General features: G+C 33.4%; 5 protein-coding genes across 5 annotated transcripts in view; 3 read left to right on the top strand and 2 right to left on the bottom strand.

The window, feature by feature from the left end:
* The window catches only part of LOC119838299 (ATP synthase subunit beta, mitochondrial-like), a 1,948-nt gene extending 1,395 nt beyond the window's left edge, over positions 1–553 (bottom strand). The window contains exon 1 of the mRNA XM_038364167.1: positions 3–553. Coding sequence (XP_038220095.1) covers positions 3–429 — 427 coding nt within the window. The 5' untranslated portion in view covers positions 430–553. The remainder of the gene's footprint in view (positions 1–2) is intronic.
* A 285-nt stretch (positions 554–838) lies between these two features.
* On the top strand, positions 839–6,909 carry LOC119838366 (60S ribosomal export protein NMD3). Its single transcript, XM_038364291.1, has 10 exons — positions 839–902; positions 944–1,029; positions 1,114–1,248; positions 1,395–1,545; positions 1,909–2,152; positions 2,548–2,841; positions 3,347–3,456; positions 3,792–3,949; positions 4,430–4,612; positions 6,668–6,909. The coding sequence occupies exons 2-10, from the start codon at positions 980–982 to the stop codon at positions 6,852–6,854; spliced, it is 1,512 nt and encodes a 503-aa protein (XP_038220219.1). The 5' UTR covers positions 839–902; positions 944–979; the 3' UTR covers positions 6,855–6,909.
* A 607-nt stretch (positions 6,910–7,516) lies between these two features.
* On the top strand, positions 7,517–12,782 carry LOC119838298 (sphingomyelin phosphodiesterase-like). The gene is made up of 10 exons (XM_038364166.1): positions 7,517–7,586; positions 7,765–7,904; positions 8,629–8,790; positions 8,961–9,119; positions 9,383–9,757; positions 10,265–10,440; positions 10,599–10,793; positions 11,660–11,830; positions 12,044–12,218; positions 12,418–12,782. Exons 1-10 carry the CDS (start codon positions 7,517–7,519, stop codon positions 12,748–12,750), a joined length of 1,956 nt encoding a protein of 651 aa, XP_038220094.1. The 3' UTR covers positions 12,751–12,782.
* On the bottom strand, positions 12,774–15,182 carry LOC119838390 (ubiquinol-cytochrome-c reductase complex assembly factor 1). Its single transcript, XM_038364323.1, has 5 exons — positions 14,964–15,182; positions 14,669–14,836; positions 14,004–14,279; positions 13,413–13,607; positions 12,774–12,913 (listed from the first exon to the last, which is right to left on the bottom strand). Exons 1-5 carry the CDS (start codon positions 14,988–14,990, stop codon positions 12,833–12,835), a joined length of 747 nt encoding a protein of 248 aa, XP_038220251.1. The 5' UTR covers positions 14,991–15,182; the 3' UTR covers positions 12,774–12,832.
* Positions 15,183–15,980: 798 nt separating this feature from the next.
* The window catches only part of LOC119838297 (ATP synthase subunit beta, mitochondrial-like), a 2,442-nt gene continuing 1,979 nt past the window's right edge, over positions 15,981–16,443 (top strand). The window contains exon 1 of the mRNA XM_038364165.1: positions 15,981–16,440. Within this exon, the coding sequence (XP_038220093.1) occupies positions 16,110–16,440 (331 nt within the window). The 5' untranslated portion in view covers positions 15,981–16,109. The remainder of the gene's footprint in view (positions 16,441–16,443) is intronic.

The following is a 16,443-nucleotide window of genomic DNA, read 5'->3' as shown; positions in this document are numbered from 1 at the left end:
ACGCTCGTCGATGGGCTCACCAATAACGTTGATGATACGGCCCAGAGTCTCCGCTCCTACGGGGATACGGATGGGAGAGCCAGAATCGAGTACGGGCTGACCGCGCACCAAACCTTCGGTACCGTCCATGGCGATGGTGCGGACGGTGTTCTCTCCTAAATGCTGCGCCACCTCAAGGACGAGCCTTGGGGACCGGTTTTGTACTTCTAAGGCATTTAGGATGGGTGGTAGATTGTCTTCAAATTGTACATCGACGACAGCTCCAATTACGGCAACCACCTTACCTTGACCTTTTCCAGCTGCAACTTTGGCTGCATAATCACGTTTGTTCACGAGGGCTCCGGCAATTTGAGGAGATTTTTCTGCTAGGGCGTTGTTAACCACCGTTTTTGTGGCCAAGAGACCAGCTCTACCCACGGTAGAAAACATTTTCGTTTCGATTTGTAGTCGTAGGAATGTACAATAATTTAAGATTCTTCTTTTAAAAATCCGGTGCCCACTGAGTTTACGTAAGAGGAATGGAGATTTTTTTTTCTTGCAAACTCCAATGTTGCCACTTGCGAGTAGAACCTTGCTTATTAAGTATTAAAAATCAAATTAAATCCACATTTCAATTCGACTCGTTGACTAATATAATAAACCACAACGTATCATTGCCTACATATAATAATCATAATAATAAAATTTAAGACGCAATTGTGTCAACGTAATCGCACTGATGGAGAAACTATTAGGTACACCATCGGTACATTTTTATTGTGTGTCCGTAGCATAATATATTGAAAAATCAAGCTGTCAATTGTGCTGTCAATCGTATGCTAGAAATGCCAAATTGTCATGTCAAAACAGGCATGGTTTTATGTGGTCTTGATACATCTAAACCATTAGTAATTTAATTTTGAATTAAATGGTCATTATAGTATGTGATAAGTGATAAATTAGTATCTTGATTAATTAATATTTAAAATATAAAGATACAATGGAGTACATAACACCGGAAGATGCCCCAGTCTCTACAAGCACAAGAATGCAAGTTCTTTTTTTAAATAGAGGTTATGTTACGGTTTTACTTTCAACTACATAATATTTTAACATATAACTTTAATATTCCAGATTATGCTGTCAATGTGCAGTTCCTATTGAACCAAATCCTTCCAATATGTGTGTTGCTTGCCTCCGAGCTCACGTCGATATTACCGATTGCATTCCAAAGCAAGCTACATTATTCTTCTGTAGGGGCTGTGAAAGGCAAGGCTGCTAAAGTATACGTTTATTTTCATTGCTTTAGTCTAATTTAAATTCTTCTAAAAGGGCACTTATTTAAAATTCAATTCTAGAGTATCCGAGAGTTAAACCAATCATATGTTATTTCATTTATTATTATTTATTTTAAGGTATCTTCAACCGCCAGCAGAATGGGTCGTTTGTGCTTTGGAATCAAGGGAACTGTTGGCCTTATGCCTCAAAAGACTCAAAGGCTTAAATAGAGTGAAATTGGTAGATGCTGGTTTTGCGTGGACTGAACCACATTCCAAAAGAATTAAGGTGACTTTTTAGTTTATATAAACAAAATATATATTCTTAAATAGATTAAGTCTGCTCTTGTACTGCTATTATACATAGGAAAAAACATAGCTATCAGCTAAACCAGAATAATCTGATCTTTTTATGTGAAAATAATTGTATGTAGTGGTATACAATGCAGCAGACCCATTGGAAATCTCTATCTTTTCTGGAAAGATCATATTTTGCCCACTAAGATTGATATTTATTTTTTGTTTGTTTGCATGTGAATTTCGTAAAATTGATTAATTGATATTAGGCAAAATAATATGAGACACAATAATTTTCTTTAATCATGTGAGAGGGTATGGGCAATGTATATAATAGCAATATATAAATTTGCAGGTAAAATTGACAGTACAAGGTGAGGTTATGGGTGGAGCTGTGTTGCAACAGACGTTTATTGTAGAATATGTTGTCCAACATCAAATGTGTGATGCTTGCCACCGTTCAGAGGCCCAAGATTATTGGCGCGCATTGGTGCAGGTCAGACAACGGGCTAATAACAGGAAAACATTCTACTACTTGGAGCAGTTGATTTTGAAACACAAGGCACATGCTAATACACTTGGAATTAAACCAAAGCATGGTGCGTTTGAGATTATTTACTTGTGCATAGAGAGAGTTGTTGATTTGGATTTTCCTTAATGTTTCCAGAACCTAGTTTGTTTGAGAAATTTTAAAAATTTTCAGTTAATTTCAAAATAATTTACCCAAATGTAAACAAACTATGGTGTGTTCCTAATTTTCACGGGTTTATTGATAATAACTTGTTGATGTCTTATTAGAAAAAAAAATATTATACTTACGTTAAGAGCAATATTCAAATATGTACAACATACATATTATATAAAATTTCAGTAGCAATATTTGTTAGAGTGATTCTAAGCAATTTACCTACTTACAGAATCTGTAACGAAATAATTGGTGGCAGACAAAACGCATCATTCCTATTCATTCTTAGTTTGATATTTATTATTTCAGATGGTCTAGACTTCTTCTATGCTACAGAAAACCATGCTCGAAAAATGGTTGATTTCATCCAATCTGTGCTACCAATAAAATGTCAACATTCTAAGAAGCTTATCTCGCACGATATCCACAGTAATGTGTATAATTACAAGTTCACATTCAGCATTGAGATTGTACCATTGTCTAAAGACAGTGTGGTCTGTTTGCCGAAGAAGTTGACACATCAGCTTGGCTCTATATCACCTATATGCCTAGTTCAGAGAGTTACAAGCACAATACATCTTATTGATGCAAATTCTGGCCAAGGTATGTTTATATGCTTCAAAAGTAACATTTACATTTTACGTTATTAGTTACATCTCATCTCTTACTCAAAATAGATGCTAGATATTGATTCATAGAAATATGCCAGTATTTATAAATTAATCACTAGTTACACTGACTAAATATTTAAGAAGATGAATGTATGTTTGCATGAAAATTCATTCATTACACATCACTCTAAATGATTTCATTACTTTATAGGAATGTTAATAAAGAACTTTATTGACTTACAATCAAAACAGTTGTTATATATAAATCCCTGTTGTCTTCAAAAAATCTCACTGAACAACAACAATTTTGAATCAAACACAAAGAGACTCACATCATGCAGTCTTATAACAAAACCAACAAAAAATGTACAGCTAAATTGAGATTCTTCTGGTCCAAATTATGTTAATCGTTTTTAAAAGAAATAAATTAAATTAACATTATTGTATATAGTGCGTATATTGTAAAAAAACTTGGTTATTTTTTTTTTTGTTCCCAGTGTGTGATATATCATCTACAGTGTATTGGAGAAACCCCTTCACGCCAATTTGCAATCCACGGCAATTGGTTGAATATATTGTTATGGATATTGATATTTTAAAAGAACATGTATGTATAATTTGAAAATATTCAGACAAATAATAGAATTATAGTTTTAATACATTGCTTAAAGGATTTTGCTTAGAACATTGCTATAAAATGATTACTAGCAGCAATTCACACATTAATGTAGTAATTTTTAAAATATTATTAGATTAGTAAACCTTTGTAATTTATTTATCTTGTGTTTCTTATAAGAATGTTGCATAGAATTATATTTTAGATATAGATTTTTTTACACATACCAACTATAACCCGGAAGTTCATGTTTTCAAGAGACCAATGTGTACACAGGCTTTGGTGTTTCATTTATGATTATCAATATTTTTTTTTGTTGTGCATAGGAAAAGAAAACATTCCCCGGGCAAGGTGTGGTCTCAAACAAGCATGTAGTGGCCGATGTGTGGGTGGTGAAGGCGAGTGAGCTAGGCTTGGATGTCAGTCCTGTGCACGCTAGGACACACCTAGGTCACATATTGAAGCCTGGTGACACTGTATTAGGGTATGTGGTGAAAATTTAAAAGTTATACTAGCAAATAGGGGTGCCTAAGGAAATTGTCAAACTGTTCTTTTTTATTGTGGATTAAGTGATATTTTTATGATTCACACATCTAGACTGACATGAATAAAAATGCTTTATCACATCATGTATTCAAGATATGTCAATCTATAAGTGTTAGAGTTTCTCCGTTTACTATATAATGAAAAAATAAAAATTTTCTAATATGGCGACGCGTACAGAAAATTTATGATGTTGTAAAGTGTGAATTTAAAAAGAGCACTTCGTCTTTCATAACATCACCCATTTTCATAACTTTCTAGACAATATTAGCAGAAAACTGGCCTATATAATATAATATATCGTATATGCAAGGATTTTGCATTTAAATAATTATGCTGCAGCACATGCATACATATTTTGTTGTCTACGCCGCGCGTTTTGCACGTTTTTTATAATTCTTTCAACCATATCTCCATCCAGCTACAACCTAAGCGACTCCAACGTGAACGACGACAACTTGGACAAGCTGGACCGCAGCCTCATACCGGACGTGTTCCTCGTGAAGAAGCACTACGGCGAGCGGTCGGCGCGGCGGCGCGCGCGCAACTGGAAGCTGAAGCACATGGCCGACGAGCTGCACGACGGCGCGGGCTCCTCGAACGAGTAAGTTTTAATTTTTTATTTTCTTTTTTTTTCTCATTTCTAACCAGCCAGTGTTTGACGTTACGAACGTTTTGTCTGTGGTTTTGGATATGGGGCCGTATTATTTTAATGTCTAGGAACCTTCGCGGCCTATAATCCACATGAGAGTTTGATATTAGCCATTAAGCTAGAATTTGTGTCTCAAATACTGAAGATTGCAAGTGTGGAGAAGGAGAGGGAAATATATACTACATGTTTGTCTTTGCCCTAAAAGGATCATACTTCCTTGTATGATTCCTTAATTTCCTTGAGAATTCGTCTACCTACTGTCTATGTATAGGACATACTTATGTATCCTAATAAATAATAAAAGTAATTTATCTCATTTTAATATTTAGCAACAACGTCAAAGCATTTTATCTGTATACTCTTCTGGTCACCTTACATAACATCGTTCTATCCTACATTCCCGTGTATAGAATCCCTACCGTTTACATGAAATTGGCTAATAGTAAAATCTTGCCATAAGAGAGAAAACAAAAAATATCTTCTCGACCAGCATATTGAATTTTTTTTTTCGTTTGATTTTCGAACGTTTTGCCTATGATTTGGATGCGACTTCATCGATGTGTGATATTGAGATGCTTTTTTTTAACTTCACCTGTATGTTTGTAAGTAGGTATGTATGCTTGCATATAGTGGCCTCCTGGATTTTGACCTACTTAAATGTGCAGATTCAATTCAAACTTTATATTCCAATCAATAATCGGTGACAATGCAATAATTTCATGAGTTTATCACATTATCATAGATTATGATCGCCGGGATTAAATAATTACCTAACACTCTGTATAACAGCAAGTGAGATAATTTAGTTGATTCTACCATTAACGCGTGTTAATTAGTCTATTTTTTACATTATTATTATTTAATTGTTTCATAACTTTCACAGCCAACGTAATGTATAACCGTAAAAACCTTCATAAGAGTCTTATATTCCACATAAAATATTGGAGAAAAACAAATTCAATTAAGCATTGTGAACCAAATCTCTGTTAGATCTCATGACTCGTCATCTAAAAATTAAATTTCGTAGCATTATTGTACAACATGTACATATATTTTTTATCATTTTGAGTTTTTTTTTCTAGTCTAACGTATATCATTATTTATACATTACCATTCCTCAAGCCCAAATACCCATAAATACTTATAAATAAAGCGGTCACAAGCGGGACCTTCATCTTAAATCTAAACAATGAAAACAATCGCATAATTATTTGTTATCAAACCTACTTCCATGTCGATACGCAATCTGGTTTGACGATTGCGAGATAAGATAAACTCCTTAATTATAAAAAATAACCTACCTTAATTATTGCGATTATTAAACGATGTCTGGAAAACTAGGTGATGTACATGACTTTGATCATGACTTTTCGTTACTTTTGGACTTTTAAAATATCAAAATACATTTTTTATGGTAAATCAACATAACATAACAAAACAAAAAATAAAGAAAATTATCAAGGATCTGTTTTACTTTCTACAGGTATATTACAAGAAGAAATACTACTATTGTTTGATTTTCTGATACACAACTTAGATAAATGTTAAATATTATAAAAAATATAACAATTTTATATATGCTTCGCTAAAAATGAATGCTTTAAGATAAATTATAGAATTCTTATTGTGAAATGTTTAAACTTAAGATTCAAACTAAATCTAATTACACGATTGGAGAGATCCCCTCTTCATATGGGGTACATTTTTTTGAATTTGACTGTGTTTTTTGAGTTTCTTACCTAATAACTTTTTACTGGATAAACCGATTTCTATGATTCTTGTTTTTATTTTGAAAGCTGGTGCAACTCGTGTCATTTAAATTTGGTCTAGTTCTAATTTGGTTATATAATATTTTTTCTCTATCCAATAGACACAAGTCTTTTCCTATCCTATTATCAGTCAAGACATTTGAAGATATGATAATGCTTTATGAAGACTTTTAAATCAAATAGAAAAACGCAACGCAATTTTTACTCTACAAAGCCTTATTTGTTTTTTATTCAACAGGGACTACAACGAGTTTTTGGATGATCTTGAAGAGGATCCCACATTCAGGCAAAACATTAACATATTCAAGGATGAAAAGTCAATCCCTATCGATACTGATGACATCGACCCGTCCCTCCCGCGCATCACACTGGCGGAGATGTTGGATGACTTGGTTATAGAAGATGTGGAAATGACAGAAGTCTAAGGCCACGATTTTATTGTTTTCACAATTTTGCAGTAATAAATATGTTATCTGGTTATAGTTTGTTTTATTTTTAGTTTTTAAGGGTTCTAGATAAATTTTAACAAAACTTTTTCCGTACACTCTGAACTAGGTCAAATATTCGTATATTGAAAGAAAATGCCTCTAAGGATGAACCACGTTAAAAAAAAAATGAAAATTCATAGATAAATTTCAAAGAGATTGGGTTCATGAATATCGTACAATCATTTATCAACATTTAAAACATGATGGATTGTGGATAATCGAATAATTTTTGAGCATAATGACAACTACCTGAATAGAGTGTGGGCTATGTCATGCGGCGAACGTGAATGAAGTGCGTTGTGTATTCAACAGAAATTTATATTAAATCGATTTTGAGATCAGAAAGCTTAATCTGTAGTGGGCTGGTATCGATCACTTGAGAATTATCTTGATGAGTGTACCAGAAAGATGTGTGTTTTATAAACGATAATAATATATACATATCGATGGTGGGACCTTGTCGAATCAGTCTTTTATACAGAATAATCCCATTGGTCAATGCGTAGTGTTTTATCAACGATTTTATTCACACATCTTGTGGTATATAAAAATTGTGAGTCTATAACGATCCTTGCTAATTAGTGGCAAATGCTGTCATAATGAAGGTGTTTTTAATCGTATTCATTTATGGTATAAGTGTTTGTGTCGCAACAAAGTATTTATCTTCAGGTATGATATCAAATTAATCCCAGAATTTTGTATAGTATAACATAATGCATATACGTAATTGATATTTGGAATAATGAATCTTAAGCTTAAAAAATATGAATTATCTTTTTTGTTATTTATTAAATTTAATAGCACTTTACGAAAGTGAAGTGAAATTGATTGTTATAAAACATTTCAGAGGATCTACAAAACCTCTTTTTTAAAGCTGGTAAAAATCAATTAAATGAAACGGAGAAAAATTATATTCAAGATTTAGCGCAGATTTTATATTTGCCTCAACAAGATTTGGCAGATGATAGAAGCTTAGAACCTCGATCGGTACGTGAAATTTTGAATAACAGAATATCTTATAATTTCAATCCATTCTGTGGCGGCAAAATTTTGTAAAAATAAGCATTAAGCATCTTATGACTAGGATTGCCATACATGTACCTATTTCACTATGAATATTTACTTGTGTTCATGTTATCAGTAAGTCATGATAACAACTTTGCATATGTAAGGAAATAATTATGATATAAATTCTTTAACAATTTAAAATATTATAGAGATAAATTATATCAATAAATTGAACATGTGTGATATACCTACGCTATAGCCTATAGGTATATTATATAGGCATAATAGAAGTTATATTAGCTCTTCAGGATATTTCTTGACGTTAAATATAGCTGTTGCTATTTTAGTGGAAAGAATATGGCATTAAATTATTTCCATTTTTACAGTTTCGTGCCCAAGGGTAATACGGATCCCTATTGCCTATTAGATACTAAAACTTTTCATCAGTCTGTCTGTCTATCTATCCGCCGTCGTCGTAGTGAACCGTGATAGTTAGTTGAAATTTTCAGAGATGATTTATTTCGGCAACCGCTTTTCCGATTTCTTTTTTTTTTTCATTTACAGCAAATTTATTACCCATGTCGAATTGGGATAGTTTTAATTTAATTATATGGAATGATTAAGATGTAGGAAGAAAGCAGTTATACACTATACAATCCCTTATACATAATTCATACACAATTTTATTCATGCTCGATTACAGACGCTGAACTGTTTATTATGCCGGAGCTTGTTTGCTGCATTATTTGATCTTGTCAATGCCGGAGTATCTGATGAAGATTTAATAGTCTCTGCATCGCAGATTTGCATTGACTTGTCAATTGTATCTCCAAGGGTTTGTCACGGTGCGGTCTTATTAAACGGGGTAAGCATTAACAAAAAGGCAATTTAAACAAATAATGCAAATATTTCATGGAAGAAAAATATTTCAAAACATAGTGCTACCCTACTGATTTCATAAAATTTTTCGCCAGAAAAGACTTGGCTTTATTTTATTTATTGCTGATCATCCGACATAAGCTTACTGTTTTGTAGCCCATAATTACGTATATAATAAGGAACACACCAGAAGCAGAACCGCGCACGTTTTGTGCCTTCTTTCTACAAACAAATACACAATCCAACAATTGCAACTACAATGATGAGAGATACAACTGGGAAGTAGAATTGCCACCTCCTAGTACTGGATCCGTCGTAAGTAAAACAAAAATTACGTTATTTCAATTGAAGACCATATTATTTACAAATAAATAGTATTCAATCAGTAAAAAATAGTCTGCTTTAACACGTGCCACTGTGAATACGTCCTATTTATTTCACAGAGTATCCATATTATAGTATGAATGCTCTGTGAAGTAAATTAAAGTATAGACTTGGTCGAAAATCAGTAGATCTATACGATGTTACGTGAATTGACGTAAGGTTTAAATATTCCTCGGTGTTAATTTAATTTTTAGACTCCAAAGATCGATAATAAACCTCTCACCGTGGCTATCATATCTGATGCGCATATAGACCCGCTGTACGAGCCCTTCGGAGTCGCGGATTGCTCTGATCCAACATGCTGCAGGGCGGGACAAACGCCCAACTCACACAATTACACTTACAACCCAGACACGGACGACCCTATCGTTCTGAACAGCACTTCTGAAGTGAATGGACAAATCGTCCTTGATATAGATGCTGGGAAGAAGTTAAAACAGATTAGAAGCAAGATGAACAGAAATACGCGTAATTCTGCCCCGGCTGGCTACTGGGGTGATTACCGGAATTGCGACTCTCCCATTTGGGCTTATGATGATGTCATAGATAGAATCCATTCTACACATAAGGTAATTATATGTCTACTAAATATTCCCTTTAACAGAATAGATTAAGCCATTCAGTACCAACAAAGATTATATGTTATCGAAAATAGAGATAAATATACCAACTTATATGTATCTTGTTTGTTGATAATCGATCTTATCATTATAAAAGCACCCGACAATAGATAAATACTTACTAGATATACATTATTTTTCAATGGCAGAGATCGATCCTATGTTTAAGTCACGGTTACTAACTACGCAGAGGTAGTTCGTCAAAAACATGACCATACCTTACCGTTACCCTTATATTTAATAGAGTATTACAAAGAGGTGCAGAAACTATCGGCACCAGTAAAGAAAAGGCTTTATTTAATTCAGTTGATGACTCCATATCTTTATCATCAACTGAATTAAATAACTACATAGTCGTAATCACCACAACGCGTCTATGAAATTGTTTAAACTGTGAATGTCGTCTGTGACTGCAAAAACATAAGAAACCTAATAGGATCATTATTTCTCTTTCAGGATATTGACATGATCTATTATTTAGGCGACACAATTGACCATCATGTTTGGGAAACAACTTACGAATTAATCAACGACATGAATCTTTACCTTGTAGAAAAAATAAGAAAAACTTTTGGCGACCACATCCCAGTCTTAGCTACTATTGGCAATCACGAATCTCAACCTACCAACCAGTAATGTATTTAGCTTTGTATAAAAATAGCTAATCGCCTCGCGAAATTATCTAAATTACTATTTCAATGCTTTTTTACTTTCAGAATTTTACTTTTAAGGTAGAGACAACATGGGCTACTGTAAATTTTATGTCACATATGTCTTTGCTTGTCGGCAGATTCGCACCAGAGAGAATAACTGATAAAAACATGAACACCACTTGGTTATATGAAGGTTTGGCTAAAAAATGGGAGATGTATTTGACTGAAGAGGCAAAAGAAACCATGCGTAGACGAGGCGAATACTCTATGGTTGTACGACCGGGCCTGCGGGTGATTTCGATTAATAACAATGTGGCCTACAAATATAATTGGTAATATATGTTTAAATAGACATAAAAAGCAGTTACTTAATTAAGTCGGAAACTAAAGATTGAATTTCCAAGAGACATACAATTAACAGAAGAGAAAAAGGAAATAAATAAAATTATTGTTATTATAAAACAAACGAAAATCACACATAAAACTGTATCAAACTCACACAATCAAAATTACCAACAACTTTAATATCACTACACGACAAAGTCGCTTTCTCTGTCACTCTCCTAGGGACATAGGGACAGAGAAAGCGACGTATGCTTAAATCTTTAAAACTACGCAACGAATTTACATGGATTTTTTTTTAATAGACAGAGTGATGCAAAAGGAAAGTTTATATGTATAATAATATCTATTACTACTCCAGATTAACGCGTGCGAAGCGACGGAAAAAAGCTAGCTTATATTAAAAATTTACAAATAAAAACAACATACTGCTCAGATCGGTAATTGTTGACCAAAGGGGTTGAGTCAGTTAATCAACACATAATTAGTATATACCAAAGTTGCTTTTCCGCCGTCTGTTTGCCTGTTTACTTAGATCTTTAAAACTACGCAATAGATTTTGATGGGGTTTGTTTAATTAGATAGAATGATGAGAGTGATTCAAGAGGAAGGTTCATATGTATATACCATGCATTATTGCATCCGTTCGAAGCTAGGGCAGTTCGTTAGTATTATAATAACAGTCAGGCTCCTGCACAACACTGGGTTTCAGCATCTCCTTGTGACATATGTAGACTTTTTCATGAATTCTATAGCTATATATTATATTTGGTTAAAGTAATACATGTTAATGAAATAACGATTCACAGACCTTGAAACCTGCCAGGACAAGCTAGTCATTCGGTTTCTATTTCAGGTGGTTAGTTTTCGACCCAATGGATGCTAAGCGTCACTTAGACTGGCTTGTAAGTGAGCTGTACAAGGCTGAACAAAATGGTGAAAAAGTGCACATATTGAGTCACATTCCACCTGGCGTGCATGATTTGACATATACTTGGACCCGCGAGTACAATCGCATTATTAATAGGTATGTTTTTTTTTATTATATAGATAGCGAGCGATTCATTAAAAGCGCAATTTAAAAAAAAGAAAGTAAAAAAAGGTTTGTATAATTAAAAGAGCTAGGTTTTGGCAACGCATTTGCCACGATTCCACTATAATTTAGTTTTTAACACGATTCGATGTGATTAATTCTAATACTTACTTTTTTAAATAATCGTAAGATAAATATTTTTCTTAGATTCAAATCAACGATAGCAGCAGAATTCAACGGGCACTTACACTCAGACGAGTTCAGATTGTTTTACGATGAAAACAACAGCCCCGTAGCAGTAGCATGGGGCGGTGGTAGCGCTACCGCATACATAAACTATAATCTTAATTATAAAATCGCTACTTTTGGACCGCAAAATTTCGTATGTATTCACGTTTTTTTAATTATTTATTCACGCTTCCTTTATGGGATATCCGAAGATAAAAAATAAACTTTAATATACTAACATATACATTTTAAATCAAATTAAAAGTGCTATTTTAGTTTTAGAGAAAGTTTGTTCAAAGTTCTGAGAATTTTTCTCCATAGCAACATTTCCCGAATAAACATTTTCATTTCAGGAACCATTGAGCATTAACAGTTACATTTACAACTTAACTGAAGCCAACCTCACTCCAGGAAAACGGCCACACTGGTTCCAACTTTACGATCTAAAGAACACTTATGGTATCCAAGATCTTTCGCCCACAACCTTAAATAACTTGGTACATTCCATGGTCACAGACAAAAAAACATTATTAGATATCTATAACGCTTTTTACTCAAAACTCAGTGATACAAGATGGCCGTATTGTAACGAATACTGTAAAATTGATAATCTGTGCAAAGTTGTTGTTACTGTGTTGTTCGAACGAGAGCGTTGTGAAGAATTAAGAAGACTATTCTTTTCGTAAATGTTTAAATAAAAGCACTTTTCTGTTATAAATTAAATCGTTTTATTTCTAAATCTCAACAGTATATAACTTAATTATTTAACTAATGATCCACTATACTTAACCATGATAGTTGTGGCTTCCATTTTAAATCTTCACTTGGTATTTTGTCTAAGATTACCATCTGAAAAAAAAAACGATTTTTAAGAAAAAGAACTTCATTTCTACACATTAATATTAAAAACAATAATAAGTTGATAATAGATTAAACCTTTTACTAGCAAAGGAATGGTCCAAAGAGATAACTAAAAAAATTCAGTATGAATTCAGAGTAAAATTTAAGAAAAACATATTTTTTCGTTTGCAGCATTACCTTGGAGTTATGCAGAGAAAATTCTCTGAAGCAATAACATCCTATGGTACAATTTTGTCTAAAAACTATGATTAGTTTAGTCATACACTTTTCAACACCTACAGTTTTGTATATATTTTAACATTAAAAATGAATTAATCATAGATATATATAGATTATATTTACGATTTTTTTTGTGCCAATATGTCAATTGATATATATAGTTAACCTTAGCATTTTTTATTCTAACATATATTATTATTGATAAAAAAAATGTACACACTGTTGTAAAAAAATATTGATAGCCTTAAGTCATAATATAGGTTTTTACCTGATGTCGTATAAAATGCACGATTTTTTCAACGTGTTCTGCATTGACATCATGTGACAATGAATAAAACCTCCTCCACACTGCTGCGGCTAACACCTTATCGTCATCTAAACCTTCATCATAACCCACTAGTGCAGCTTGAAATTGCTCTGATAATTCTGTCACTTGTTTCTTGGCTATTATTGGGTTTGCACCCTAAAAAATCAGATATTAATATCATATACATGAAAATAAAGTAAATTCCATGTACAAATTTTTTTTTTCTTATTGCAACTATAAATTTAGTAGACATTATCAGACTTTATATATTAATTTATACTATGACCAATGACCAAAAACAATTTTTTAACAGTCAACACACTACAAACTGCATTTAACAATATATTTATTAACAACCAACTTTTCACATGCAGTGTATCCGACACAGCCAAAAAAATCTCATGGAAAAGATATATTTTTTTTTGAAAAAAATTAGATCAATACATCCCCAGCCTCCTTCCAAATAAAAGCTTTCAATAGGGATGTGCAAGACACATAAATCAAACAAATGCCCTTTTGTATTTATAATATAATTGATATAGTAAGCCTTACCTCTAACAACTTTATCCTATTAGCAACGTCTGACCAGAGTGCTTCTATAATACAGTTCCGCACAAAGTGGCCATCTCCCTTCATATATTTCTTCTTATTTCCAGTAACAGTGACATCTTCTGCCATATAACGAACTAGTATCAACCATACATGCAGTTCAGTAACCATGAACCAAGATGCAAATGTGTCTGGGAGGTCCAACACTTCAAACCATTGTTGATAAGCTATTTTTTCAGGTACACACTCGTATAAGAAATATCCGGTAAGTTTAAGCCGCTGAAATAAAATATGCATATACATTGGCTTAATTTTATTGTTTAAAGAAAAAGGCTAAGTATTTGTAATGGGAAATATAATTTTTAAAAGATGTTTAATGTAGTGAGCATAAATGAATGTAATTTAATTTGTTTTTTCTTTTGAATATAAGGCTGTGGATACACCTTAAAATGTGTTTTGACACATTTTATTAATTGTACATTGCAAAAAGTAATATCTTTTATATATCAATAAGAAGGTTCCTATGCCAAAATCTAACAAGGGGTGTATGTTAATAAAATCTTTAAAAAATGTAGACTAATGTATAATTGTAATCGAAATTACTAAAGTGAGTAAAAATAATAATATCTATTAATAGATCTTTCTGAATTTTTAAAAAGAACATTTACAGCTCTGTCTTGATCCATCCATCCCACCGCCTTCATAAATTTCTTAATGTAACTTTCATTAACAGCTACGGTACTTTGTACTCTTCGATTCAAAACTTCACAGCATGGAATAATATTGGAAGGTCTTGCATAATCAACATAACCTTTTATAGTGTACTGCCGAAGAATCTAAAAGAACAGTTTTTTGAATACATCTTTGTACTACAGTTTCTCTGAATACATTAAACCATAAAATAGACTTAATTTCATAGAAAAACAAAACAAGGGAACCTATAAAAATATATAGGTAACTTACAGGAGAAAACAATCGCCGTCTTATCATTCTGATTCAAATTTTATTACTGCGTATAAAATAATGATGTTGATTTGAATATTTATATCAACATAGTCATATTTATTAAAATTCCTGTAGTTAGAACTTGGAATTATAAATTATTGCCTCCATGAAACGTAGTCTCATTCGTTTTATTCGTTCCGTTTTGCACATTCAACTTATCAGGTTAGTGTTATTTTATTTGACAGATAACGTAATGTGACTTGTGACACATTAGTATTCTTTTGACTTTTCTCTGTGCATAAACAAATTGCCACCCAGCAAAAGAATTGAATTGAAATTTGACTTTTCTTATAACAATTAAAAACACAATTGTTGTAAAGATAGTATGTATGGATTTGAATATTAATTCATTGTAAAATTAGGGAAATAAGGCATATATTACATAAATTTCTAATAATGAATATACTTCAGTAATGTTACCTACCGTCTAGTATAGTATTATGATCTGTACGACCGTCTTAACTTGTTTTTCATATGCGTTTTCCCAAGCGTCAGCGGCCGGCGAGTGCCAGAATCAAATTTGAAAATTGAGATGTTTTCCAGCCAAGCAATGGAACAAAATAAACCCTAAATTCTTTGTTAATTTTTAATGGTAGTCTTCTCTGTGGATTATGCCATTATGCCGGTACTAGACTCTCGCCTGACGCTCCCTAGAGTCTCTTGGCACGAGTCTTGATCAGTAGAGGATGCAGGAGTGCTAGCCATCCACACTCGACTATTTATTTAGTTACCTGCTACGCCGTTGATTCTCTCTACTCACCACTTCGCGTCATTTATTTCGCGCCCGAAAAACCTATACAAACCGGAGCGACAGTGAAACGAAGCGAGGTCTTACCTCAAGGGAATATGAGCGCACCGTCCTTATTCTCACACTGGTGTTCCCTCGTGTAGCCTCTGAAGTGTCTGGATGGGACATTACAATAAGATGTGTTGCCATCCTTTACTAAACTTATGGTATCCGTAGCGACTAGCGAAAAGTGGTAACATTATACGTATCTGACTTGCCGCAGATATCGTATCGTAGGTATAGGTTATTACATAATTTTACTTTTCGACAAATCCTTACCTAGCCCGTGCATATCATTTATTAAAATTAAAATTAAAATGTTAGGGGCTGTAGGAAGAGTGGGTAGCAGCCTTCTGGCTGCAAAATCTGTTGCAGAATGTGGAAAAATCGTGTCCGTTTCTGCAGGAAACAGAAATTATGCTGCCAAAGCTGCAGGCAAAGGGCAAGGTAAGGTAGTTGCAGTCATCGGTGCCGTCGTCGACGTTCAGTTCGAAGACAATCTACCACCCATCCTAAATGCCTTGGAAGTACAAAACCGATCCCCAAGGCTCGTTCTTGAGGTGGCGCAACATTTAGGAGAGAACACCGTCCGCACCATCGCCATGGACGGTACCGAAGGTTTGGTCCGCGGTCAGCCCGTGCTCGACTCTG

Source organism: Zerene cesonia, unplaced genomic scaffold (assembly GCF_012273895.1).
Source record: "Zerene cesonia ecotype Mississippi unplaced genomic scaffold, Zerene_cesonia_1.1 Zces_u002, whole genome shotgun sequence".
Classification (NCBI taxonomy): Eukaryota; Metazoa; Arthropoda; class Insecta; order Lepidoptera; family Pieridae; genus Zerene; species Zerene cesonia.
Note: the sequence above shows the minus strand (reverse complement) of the source record. Positions and strands in the feature narration are given on the sequence as shown.

Coding starts and splice junctions, on each gene's coding strand:
- LOC119838366 (XM_038364291.1), top strand. CDS start 980: ATGGAGTACATAACACCGGAAGATGCCCCAGTCTCTACAAGCACAAGA. Junction 2,153..2,547: donor TGGAATTAAACCAAAGCATG/GTGCGTTTGAGA, acceptor TTATTATTTCAG/ATGGTCTAGACTTCTTCTAT. Junction 4,613..6,667: donor GGCGCGGGCTCCTCGAACGA/GTAAGTTTTAAT, acceptor TTTATTCAACAG/GGACTACAACGAGTTTTTGG.
- LOC119838298 (XM_038364166.1), top strand. CDS start 7,517: ATGAAGGTGTTTTTAATCGTATTCATTTATGGTATAAGTGTTTGTGTC. Junction 9,120..9,382: donor CTCCTAGTACTGGATCCGTC/GTAAGTAAAACA, acceptor TTTAATTTTTAG/ACTCCAAAGATCGATAATAA. Junction 10,441..10,598: donor GAATCTCAACCTACCAACCA/GTAATGTATTTA, acceptor GCTTGTCGGCAG/ATTCGCACCAGAGAGAATAA.
- LOC119838390 (XM_038364323.1), bottom strand. CDS start 14,990: ATGATAAGACGGCGATTGTTTTCTCCT. Junction 14,280..14,668: donor GGATGGATCAAGACAGAGCT/GTAAATGTTCTT, acceptor ATTTTATTTCAG/CGGCTTAAACTTACCGGATA. Junction 12,914..13,412: donor TGCATTTTATACGACATCAG/GTAAAAACCTAT, acceptor TTTTTTTTTCAG/ATGGTAATCTTAGACAAAAT.